The sequence below is a fragment of the Haemorhous mexicanus genome, chromosome 3, assembly GCF_027477595.1.
Source record: "Haemorhous mexicanus isolate bHaeMex1 chromosome 3, bHaeMex1.pri, whole genome shotgun sequence".
Classification (NCBI taxonomy): Eukaryota; Metazoa; Chordata; class Aves; order Passeriformes; family Fringillidae; genus Haemorhous; species Haemorhous mexicanus.
The window spans coordinates 15387470-15399613 of NC_082343.1; the positions used below are offsets into that span (position 1 = coordinate 15387470).

A 12144-nucleotide genomic window follows, 5' to 3' on the forward strand; every position below is an offset into this window, starting at 1 on the left:
GGAAGGGAAGGGAAGGAAGGGAAGGGAAGGGAAGGGAAGGGAAGGGAAGGGAAGGGAAGGGAAGGGAAGGGAAGGGAAGGTTTCGGGAAGGGAAGGGAAGGTTTCGGGAAGGGAAGGGAAGGTTTCGGAAGGGAAGGGAAGGGAAGGGAAGGGAAGGGAAGGGAAGGGAAGGGAAGGGAAGGGAAGGGAAGGGAAGGAAGGGAAGGGAAGGGAAGGAAGGGAAGGGAAGGGAAGGGAAGGGAAGGGAAGGGAAGGGAAGGGAAGGGAAGGAAGGGAAGGGAAGGGAAGGGAAGGGAAGGGAAGGGAAGGGAAGGGAAGGGAAGGGAAGGGAAGGGAAGGGAAGGGAAGGGAAGGGAAGGGAAGGGAAGGGAAGGGAAGGGAAGGGAAGGGAAGGGAAGGGAAGGGAAGGGAAGGGAAGGGAAGGGAAGGGAAGGGAAGGGAAGGGAAGGGAAGGGAAGGGAAGGGAAGGGAAGGGAAGGGAAGGGAAGGGAAGGGAAGGGAAGGGAAGGGAAGGGAAGGGAAGGGAAGGGAAGGGAAGGGAAGGGAATTGCCATATGTGCATTGAAAGGGGCAAAATGTGTCTGCTTGGCCATATTTCTTTGAAGCCACAGCTACATCCACTTGTCACTGCAGCTACTTTTCAGAAAATCTGAAAAAGCCCCAGGGTTTGAGGGGAAGGCCCATGGCAAGGAGTACTTTGTTTCTCTATACAATATTCGTGCATTCTCTTCACAGGCCTGCCATGTCCCCATACTGTTCTGATTTTGCTGCAGAAGACAGGCCTAACTGCTATGAAATCTGACAAAAATGTATTGTGTTTCTAATCACTCTGCAAGGGAAAATAAATTCTGATTTTAGAAATCTTTCTGTGTGCCTTAAAAGAAATATTTTGTCTTTATTTTATATGTATTTATTCAGAGATAATTTGTTGCTTCTCATTGACAAACTGTTCTCCTGGGAAGCTTTCTACAGCCATTCACCTCTGCACAGTCTCTAAAGCACCATTTCCAACTCTCAAAGTACCTAAAACAAAACAAAATAAGAAATAAAAAACCAGAAAAGGCTCCTTCCAGCACATTAGGTGCAGTTTCATCTGTGCTGAGACCTCGGTCTGAGGAGGAGTTCTTATTTCACAGTTTTTCCAGGCATTACATAAGTAGATGGTTCTTAGTTCCAGCCAGCAGCGCCCATCAGAAAAGCATGATGTGTTCTAAGACAGGAGTATTCAGTTCTGCTTACCAATTCAAATAGACAGTTCAGGGCACTGGGATTACTTGTTTTGTCTGTTAGCTCCCGTTTGGGAAATCCCTATGGCATTTAACATAGGAGAAGTTCGTTTCTACAGAATTAGTTAATCAGCTTTATTCTTCTGCCAGAATTCTTGAGAAGAATTTAAGATTAAGGGAGTAGCCTTCATCTAATCTAATGATTATTAGATTACTTTAATTTCAATTAATTAAAATTTCAGTTTAGAGAGGTTTCATCCTGCTTGCAGACTGCAAAACACTCTCAAAAGGAATGGAACAAGTCTAATGGCTGCATAAAACACTGACCACCACCTTTCCAGATGAAGAAGAAAAAACTGTATTCTGTCACATTTCTTGGGCACAGCTTTTTCTCCGGCATGCTTAGATGCACCAAGAAAGGCAAGTGGGCCTAAGGCTGCAAGATAGTTAATTAACTCTTTGATTATCAACCTCTTTAGAGATTTGCTGAAAATGCTATGAAGTCCAGAAAGGTAGAAGGATAGGGAGAAGAAGGGAGAATGGAGATTCAGAGTGCTGTAAGAGAAATGAAATGCATCAACTTGGTCTTAGGCATTAAATATGACTCACTGCATTAACACGTAGTCACTGGATGAGTTTTAGGAGCTACATACAAAATCCTAAAATGGATCAAAAGTATTTTGGACTATTTCTGCTCAGTCATTCCATAGAAGATCACTTTTATACCATAAGGTATTAAAAAGAAGATCTTATGCAAAGATGCTCCCTCTCCTCAGCTCAAGCAGCAGCTCTATGTGATTTTCTAGAACCAAACACGCAGGTGTAGCACACTGAAAACATTTTGCCCAAGACTGCTTCCTCAACATGCTCCCACCATTCCTCCACATACATTTCCCGCCCCACTTCTGCCTCCCCAAGAAACCCCAAACCGAACAAAAAAGAAAACAGTGTTAAAGCACCATGTCTCTGTGGGGTACAAATCCAAACAGCCCATAGCACAGTGAGAGAGGAACGCAGTTATCTTCCTGAAGGTAACAAGCAGGCTGATCCCTGGGAACTACCTTTCATGTTCAGAACCAATCACTAAAGCACAGGAATCAGCATTTAAACACAGGGTCCAAACTTCACAGCAGCACATCTCTTTCCAGCCGTGCAAACACAGCATCACCTTTGCTACTCCATCCTCCCCTAGAGAGGTGAAAAATGTGGTCCCCATTTACCAGTTGGTATTATTACTCCTTTTTATTCTTTTTATTCTTGGCCCCCCTTCTTCCACTTCCCCCTCCCCCACCACCTCCTGCCCAAGGAGACACTTGCAAGCCTGAGGAACAAAGCACAGATGGCACTGGCTTCCTAGTCCCTGTGTGTGTGTATGTCTGCCTGCCTGGTGCTGTTAGGAATTGAAAAGGCTTCAAAAGTTTCAAAATAACCATGATACCATCAAGCCAGAACATTTAAGGAATTTAAATAAACCTCTAAGGTTACCAAAATCAGCTTTGTAGTCTTGCCAATCACAGGCTGCCAGCAAAGCCAGTCTTCATCAAAATCAGAAGAGCTGGAATCAACATTTACTGTGAGGGGGGAGCAGAATTAAAGCCAGTATTAACTGCTAATGTATCTGCCTTCAATAAATAATGTCAAAAGGACACAGTTGAGTTGTACTAGAAAAAGAAAAGGAAGGTTGATGTTTTGCCTATTACAGAGTACTCAAAACCACAACATAAAGAATGTTTTTGAAGAAATGAAAAAATTTCACAGTATCTGGAAAGCACAGGGACTTGAGAGCCAAGTGCAGTAACTGGAGAGAGCTGCACTCACAGAACTTAAGAATCTCACTCAAAGTCACCTTTTAGGGCAGCAGGGGATAAGGAACAGAATTTAATCTTGGGGCTTAACCATACTTTGACCACTCAAATGAGACACCTGTTTTCCCTCAAAGGAAAAAAAAAAAAAGGGGGTGGGGGAAGAGTATTGCTTTAGAAGACATTAGGTACCAGTACAGTGTTGCTTCCCTTGTACAGAGTATCTGGAGACTGGAGACTACTAAAGCTGGCCAAATCAACTTGACAGACAAGAAAGTGACTATGCCATCCCAGAATACTTATGTCTCTCCTGCTGCATCCCTGCCTGAGAGAGGACAAAAGTCCTGATTACTTTGATCTGGATGCATTTATTTGAGAAAATAAGCAGGTTGTGGTTAGTTGGTTTTTGGAGGTTTTTTATATATGATTTAGTCAGACGTGTGGCTGCAAAGAAAATGCAGTACTTGAAGACTGAAAGTCTCTGTGATTATGGGGCATCACACAGACTACAAAGGTCACTCAGCTGTCAAGATTTTGTCATTCCTGATTTTAGAGGACAGTCTCCCTAGAAACATACTGGTTTTCAGGCAAGTGGAGGCAATGCTGCTTCATTCCTAATAACAGAAGAGGCAATTTTGGGCAAAGCGTGATATTTCATCAGGTACAAACTTCCCTGGACAGGACTGATGGGGAAAAAAAAGAAAATCTGAATTCGCAGGGCTGCCAGTTAACAGTATTCTTATCAGGAAGGAAGCTTTCAATAATTGGCGTTTTTCCTGAAGCTTTAGATGACCAAAATGATGTGGTTAAATTACAACTTCACCTGCAATTTTAGAAGATGTATTTCCAGCTGACAGCACCACAGGGACAAGTCTGAACACAGGAAGCAAAAGTGTTCTGGAAGTATAACCCAGTATTCAAAAAGAATATAAACTACCTGTTCCTCTTGCATTTTCGAGCAGCCAAACTGTGGGTTTTGATTGTATGGGGCTGAGTAATACCAGCTGCATTTCATTGAAAAATGTTGCAGTTTTAACATTTTCAGTTACTCCCAAGAACAATTAAAAAAAAAATCCAATATTATATTTGGGAGCATCTTTGAACCATGATGGTGACATCTAGCTTCCAGCATTAAAATGCAAAAGTAATTTAAAATCAAAGTCCCTGTTGAAAATTGAATGACAGCAAAAAGAAAGATGCCAAAAGTAGTTTTCTATGAAAAGCACATTTTAGTCTCCCAATTGAAACACAGTTGAGATCCAAAGGTGGTGGGTTTGCTTTTTGGGTTTTTTTGGTTGCTTGCTTGGTTGGTTTTGATTGATCCAACAAGATCTCTGGTCTCTTAGCAGGGCTTAGTCACTCAGTTTAGGACTGTTTACCTGTGGACACCTTAGCCTCTCACCTCCCCTTGCAGCAGGACACTGTAATAAGGATGAACTTTGTCTGAAGGCAGGTCAGGCTTTCAACCACCATCTTTCCCCCTGCTCAGTCTTAACAGGATCCATTTTTCCCAGACCAACAGCTTTCAAAATGAACTATCATTGAGCACTTCCTGAAATGTGGCGGTACAGAATGGGGGCTGAGGCACCAAGTTCTGAAAAGTCTGATCCTTATCCAGAGGACGAAATCGAGACCTTCAGAAAATTCAAACACAGTAGGAGAGAGCAACCTTCAAATGAGGATATTTGGCACTAAAGACAGACATCTCTTTCCATAAAATTAAGGGCAGTCACATTCTCTCATCATAGCAGAGCTAAGTGTTTCATTCAGATTCAAGTTTCTGATGATTTTGGAGTATTTAAGCTGAAGAATGAAGGTTACAGAATGCAGTCATGTCAGGACAAGAAAACAGGTCATTTCTTTCTTTCTTTCCTTGCTACTGCAGTGGCCAAGATTTTTTTTTTTTTTTCCCAGAATGGACTCTAGCAAAAGAGAAATAAATATGTAAATTATTTTCATCCTTAGAGTTCCTTGACATCTGCAAGTATAAGGTGGATGTGATCCCATCAGTGCAAAGGTCACATATACCCCATTCCTAAATCAAACTGCTGGAAAATCCCTCAACAATTGAGGTAGTACATTCATGGCCATTGTAGCAAATATGTTGAAATAGTCATTACCCAGACTACCATGTCTCCCTCTTTACCTTTTCCTGATGCTTTTTTATTTCTCCAGTCTTATCCTAATCTCAATCTTTTCATTGTGAAGGACCACAATCTTAGTGAGTAGTTAAGGAGGAAAATATCTCCTTCTTAGCCATCCATATGACTAGCCTTCTATCTTTCTGGTTTTCCAGTTTAAACTTCAATAGTTGAACAACATAGGAAATTTTAAGTCACATTTCTGCTCATGAAGGGAAAGAAAAAAACATGAAAAAAAACCACCATCATCTTTTACCAGAACAAATTCATAAATCTACAATAAACTTGCCAGTAGCTTGGAAAGGACTACCAAGTGGCATAGTGCCACTCTGCCCAAATATACACACAGTCTTGCCTATCAGTAGACAGGATAACAAAAGAGACAAGCAGCTTGCACTGAAGTAGTTGCATGGCTGATTTAAAGAGTGATGTTCCCTCTTATTTTCTTATCAAAATAAAGGGTAGATTCTAGACTTTGTCTGATGCTCCTTTTGAATGTATTTTATCAAGTGTATTAATGGCTCTACACTTTCCTGTTTTTCACAGAATCACAAAATCATCAAGGTTAGATGAAACCTTCAAGATCATCAAGTTCAACCATCAACTCTGCAACACTATAATCACCTCTAAATTGTATCCCCAAGTACCACATACAGATGTCTCTTCCAGTGACAGTGACACTACCAGCTTCCCAGACAACTTATTCCAATGTCAAATCACTCTTTCAGTGAACATTTATCTTCTAATATCTAATTTGACCCTCCCCTGGCACAGTTTAGGTAATTTCTTCACATCCTCTCACTTGAGACATGGCAGAAGAGATGAACCCCCACCTCACTACAGCCACCTTTCAGGGAGTTGTAGAGAGCAGTGATGACTCCCCCAAGCCTCCTTTTCTCCAGGCTAAACAACCCCAGCTCACTCAGCTGCTCCTCTTAGGACTTGTTTTGCAGATCCTTCACCAGGTCCTTTGCTCTTCTCTAGACTTGCTCTAGCACCTCAATGTTCTTTCTGAAGTGAAAATCCCAAAACCAAACACAGGACTCAAAGTGCAGCCCCACCAGTGCTGAGTACAGTGGGACAATCCCTGTTTTTAAACTCCTGAAATTAGTATTTTAGCTCTCCAATCTTCAGAGAAAATTCAGCCCTTGCAGATAAAAACCTCACCACTGGCTGCCGCATAGGCAGTTGATTGCAAACATGCAAATCCTCTTTAGGCTTTTGTATCCTGCCTTGGGACCGAGTTGCCAACATCCAGAGCTGGTATGAATGGGTCATTACTGTTTGCACCAGAGCCTGGAATAAATATATTCTTTGTGAAATTAGTACAAAATATGGAACATGTAACAGATACTTATCATTGGTTTACATGCATTCTGCACCCCAAAGTAGCTTTGTGTTTGCAAAGGCTTGGCTGTGTTTCCCCAGACCTGGCTCAGCTATCTGCTGCAATCAGACACCGTCCTGTGCTGTTCGTCCTGGGCTCTGGATTCCCCATGCCTGGTCTGGCCTCTTAACCCCACCAGTTCAGGCACTGTCAGCTTGATCTCCCTGGCACAAATGCTTTTTGTTTAGGATCCTTATTTTGAGATCTACAGTCTCCGTGCTATAATCAAGACACATGCTGTCAAATCCCCAATAATGTAAATGTGTTCCAGTGAGCAATATCCCCATCACAGACCTCATTTTAGGGTTTAACTCTTCATGAATTAGCTGGAAAAAAAAAATCTTAGAAATAGACTTTGCTCAGAAACAAAGCACTAGAGTCATGAACCTGAGCAAGAATACTGACCTGCTCAACTCCAGTGTCCAGAGTGCACACAGTGTTTTGGGCTGCACATCATGTCCTCCAAGTACCTTTGAACACCCCATTTCATTTTCTGAGTCAGACATGAACCTCTGGCTAAGCATTTTGGCCTGTCTTGCCCACCAGACATCATCCTAAGCAAGATGCAAAGTATAGATAACAATCAGGTTTGGCAAAATCCACTGGAGCTGGCATACTGAAGTAGGCAGTACAGATACATATTAATTTATCACAGCTTGTAACACAAAGTAGTAAAAATCCAGAGACTCAAGATGTGGCCTATGAGATCCCCCTGCGCATTACGTGGAGTATAAACTCTGAACAGTGAAATGTACCATATGTTTCAAAAAAACACCAAAAATTTATACTAGTTCTCATTCTTCTGGGAAGTCACACAGGGCAGTGATGGCTGAACACAGGGCCTGAAATCATTTTTAATACAGTGACACCTCTTTCTCATGCAGATGGTTTATATTTCCTGAAAAACTTTCAGGAGTTAATTACAAGTTCAGAAGATGGAAAGGCAGAGAAACCTTTGATGTTTGACCTTCTTTCTTCCACATTTTTGTATCCCACCCAGGGACCCCAAATCCTCTTATCAAAACCCAGAAAGTGTTGCATACTATTTTCACTCAGGTGAGAAAAATTTAAAAGTGACAAGCCATGTGAAGTGTAAAGTGTGGAGTTCTACCTCTGCTACTGGCACAACTGTGCTGATAGAAGTAAGATCTCATATTTCAGAGCCAGCAGAACCTCCAGTTCTAGGTGGATGCAAAATGAGGAGTTTACAAGTGAAAGTGATGAACCACTTTCTGGCAGTTTGGGAGATTTTAAAGCCATTTAAGCTACAGCAACAGTCCTGAATCAAGGATGCAGAGTCAACATCAGCCACATGACTTACAGCCAGCATCTTGGGCAGAAAGCCTGCTGGGAAAACTTCTGCTGATTACTTCCGAAACCATAAATCCAAAGTACGAGATGAATATTTGGCCTTCAAATAGGTCACTAGATATTTGCAACATACAGCAGCTCTGCTGCCCCTTCCTGGGCTTTCTGTTTCTTTATGGCATACAGACTCCTGTGGAATACAGAACATTCCCATTGTGTTACAGCCTCTTGTACAACATTTCCTGCAATAAATATGACCAAACAGTATCAACTAAATGTGGAAGAAGCTGGAAAGATGTCAGCCACAATGGAGAAACTTAAACCCCATTGCAGAGCTTGGGAAGTAATTCTGTCAATTACTACTTAGCCAAACACCAGCTACTAGGCAGCATTTGATTATTATTTTCATGTTTGTAGCTCATACTGCTCAGCACTCAGCTGAGTGGATGAAAAATTACAAGAGGGGTCAACAAGCAACTTCAGGAAAATATTAAGCCATCTCCTTCTTTCAAAATAATAATAAAGAAATGGTTTGATCAGGTCTGAGGCCTGCTACCAACACTGATAAACAGCTTTTTCATTCTCAGCCTGTCAACCAGACATATTGATCTCAAACCAACCTACAAGGACAATTTATTCAAAACTTAACTTTCAGAGCATGTAAAATAAATTTTCTCCTGTACAAAGAAGTGGGAAGAAACTAGTATTGTAGCTATGAGCACATGTAGCAAATTAATTTGATATTTTAAGTTTATTCTACAGAAAATATGGAAAAGTTTGTATTTCTGTGTGTGCATATGTAACATACAGTCCTCTGTACAGATCTGGGTTTGGAATAGACCTCATTTAAAAAGTCAACCTTTATTTCATTCCCACATTGTTGGTACAGAATAATAGCACAGAGGTAGTCTGCAAAGTCCTCTCCATTTCCCCTTTTTTAAGGCAACCAAGCATACATCCACACAAATCAATGGCAACAATTATAGAAGCCAAAGGGAGGGTGTTTGTTTAGTGGTTTACGCTTGAATTTCTTATAATCAATTCTTTGGTTTTAGGAGGTAAAAACAGGCAAGATTTTTGCCCCTGTTACATCAACAAGGAGTTTTCCTGGCTCTACCCCACAGGCTGGGCTTGTAGTGATTTAACTAGAAGTCAGAAGTTAGCATGATGATCCTTTGTTGGCCAAATCATCAATGACCTGGTAGAGTAGCCAGAGTGCCAATGTCACTTTGCCTTAACCAGGACCCTCTTAGATGCATCCAATGAACCAAAGGAATGGGCCATATCCCCTCCATAGGAGCAGCAGAGTCCTAAGTTGAGCTGGTGGAGTTCTGCAGCTCTAACACAGACATAACCTATTTCAGCAGTGCATACAGAAGTTCCCAGAGAGGATAGGAAGCTTGTGCTGTTATAGGCAGGCAGGTCTAACCCACAAACCAAGCTGATAGTTTTCCATTTCATCTCAGCCTTATCATGCTCTGATTTATTAGGATCTTTTTTTCATTCTTCAGCTGGAGCTACAGTTGGTCATGTCAACCACTTGACCATGAGGTGGGGGACAGATGGGGAAATGGAACTGAGACAAGTCCACTTATGTCTTGGGAGGAAAAACTGTTCCATAAATTTAAAACAACATCTAGAAGGTAGAAGAAATATGACAACACTTTTTCCACGTAAATAATGTCATACTTGTGAGGAGGGGCCCTTCAGTGATAGTTCATGAATAGGCTCATTATGTTGCACCAGACCCACAGACAGTTCAGCTGCCTTTTTGCGTAATGATTTTTCTTATTTATTTTATTTTGCTTGATGTGTTGTTTGCTTTATGATGCCAACTCCTGTTCAGATATTACACTGTGCAGAGGCATAATGTCAATAAGGTTAATCAATCTATATTTTCTGCATAGAAAAATCCTGCTGTGACATTTGATCATCATGTGATCCTCTGAGGAGGAAAGAAGGACCACAGATATTTTCAGAGCACTATATCAAAATCTTCAGAATAACTTAAGGTTCGATTTCAGTGTCATCATCATCTTTTTACAAATAGAAAAATAAGAATTGCATTATGTGGAGTGGGCCTGACTCCAGATGGAGGCCCTGTGAAAGAATTTGCACACAGTCCAGCTTAGCTCAGATTCATTTTGGCCTCCAAGAAAAACATTCAGGAGAAACATTAAATCCTCTAAAGGCAAATATTCATGAATGGAAACTATTAATTATTTTTCTCTCTCTTTCTCTACATTTCATATTTTTAATGTAAAATGTCATGTAAAGCCTGACTTTGATAAAAATGGCAGGAAATGTTCCTTGCTCAATTAAATTACCATGAATACCAGCTTAAAATCTGCTTGGCAAACCCTTCGTAAATGCATGGCATTAATATTTAATAAAAATATCTATAGCTTTGGTTGGTCCTGGAGACATTTCACACTTTGCTCACACATGGTGTTTCATATAATTTTTCTCTAAAGGCTGTCACATTGGTACTTTAGCAAAATAAAAGCTCCAAGGATGATTAAATATAGCAAGCATATCTTCTGGAACAGAGTCTTCCTCCAGGAGACCATTTCTACTGACTCTTGTGTTATAAGGAAGTGCAGAAAGGAGAAAGTGGGAAAAAAATTAGAGGAAAATAGAAGACTTCAGTCCTGTTGTCAGTACAGTTTGAATACAGTCAGAATCGGTTTGTTCAAGCAACACTACAGAAAGCAGAGCTCATTGAGAGCAAAACTGAAGAGGGTACCACGGAGAGTTGACCGAGTAGCAACAATCACACCAATGTGGCTACATGTCGTTCTACTTTATTAAGTACCTTTGGCATATTTATCTTTCTCTATACACTGTCTCACGCCACTAATGCATAATGCTCATCGGCTAAGTAGCTATAGTTAGTAGCTATAGTTAGTAGTTAACATACATATTAATTACTGATTGGTTGTTATGCTATAAGCACCTTTAGCTAAGGTGTGCCAAATTAGCAGTTCCCACAATGTGTTTGGTATCTGGCCTCACCCTGACACAATGCTCATTCTTCCTTGTTGTATTCATTCAAGGTCGGTACACAGTCTATCTTGTTCTGAGGACAGTACATGGTCTATTTTGTTCTGAGGACAGTACATGGTCTTCAAAGTAACCGTGCAATCTGCAGGCCAGGGTTGTCCAATTCTTGTAGAATAGCATGCTCTTGTTCTGCCAAGAATCCTTCCACACAAAACAAGTGAAAGCAATTCCTTAACACTGTTTAGTGTTTAGTCAAAGCATAACACCTGCGTGCAGAGAGTTACACCGAAAACCTTATCAATAAAGGCTTAATAAATAAATAAATAATCAATAAAGTAAATACTCCATTTACTTGATTGATTCCCACAATAATTCTCACAAAACCACTGCATAGCTGTGTGCAGCTCCTCAAAGATACCTAAATCCTTGTTTCCACCTCGTGGAGTCTGCTAAATTTCCTAATCCTAGAGACTACCCTATAGGTAGCCCAAGATGGAGCCAGATGCTCCAAGAAGGTGAGACAACAATAGTGTTACCTGCACATCCCTAGTTTGGACTGAGTTCAGAGACCAAAAAAGGCCACACTCAGCACTACTAAACAGACCTAAACCCTTCTGAATCACACTCTGAAAAGTATCTTGGTCATTTCCATTCTTTTCCAGATACACTGATATCAGTCTCATGAAAGAAGAATTAAATCTCGCTTTGAATGAGACAGACATCAGTATTGTACTGGAAGTTGTTTATATACAGAAAAAAATTATAAATTTCTTGAGGGAAAATAAAAAGTGAAGGAAACAATAAACACAGCCCTCCAGGTTTCCTCCATCATCTCGGACATTTGGGGCATTCACTAAAGATCCTACAGCAGAATCTAGTACTTAAAATAATCAGTGGAATGATTGTTTTTGTGTGTGTGTGTGTGTGTGTGTGTGTGTGTGTGTGAAGAACCTCCAGCTATTAACACTTCTCAACTCTTGCTAGACAGAAGGAGACAAGAAAGAAATTTTCCTAACCACTGGAAATGGAGAAGCTTCATCTTGAATCAAGCCTTAGGTTTCTTCCTCCCAAAGAAAAAACTATTTTTTTTTTCTTGTGAATGAGAAAGATTTTGTATCAGTTGGCTCATGGAAGTATAACTAACTAGAAGTGATGAGATGAAACTGAGTATGGGGCAGGGGAAGAGATGGCTATCTGGAAACATTTAGCAAAATGGCTAAATGTTAGCCCTTAGGCTGTGGAATAGTCTCCCAAGGGAAACAGCTGAGCCCTAGTGA

The 12144-nt window shown here is 40.9% G+C and overlaps 1 protein-coding gene across 1 annotated transcript in view; it reads right to left on the reverse strand.

Annotated features, from left to right (window-relative positions):
- Positions 1 to 863: 863 nt before the first annotated feature.
- C1D (C1D nuclear receptor corepressor) overlaps positions 864 to 12144 on the reverse strand; it is a 174391-nt gene continuing 163110 nt past the window's right edge. The window contains exon 6 of the mRNA XM_059840963.1: positions 864 to 1023. Within this exon, the coding sequence (XP_059696946.1) occupies positions 977 to 1023 (47 nt within the window). The 3' untranslated portion in view covers positions 864 to 976. The remainder of the gene's footprint in view (positions 1024 to 12144) is intronic.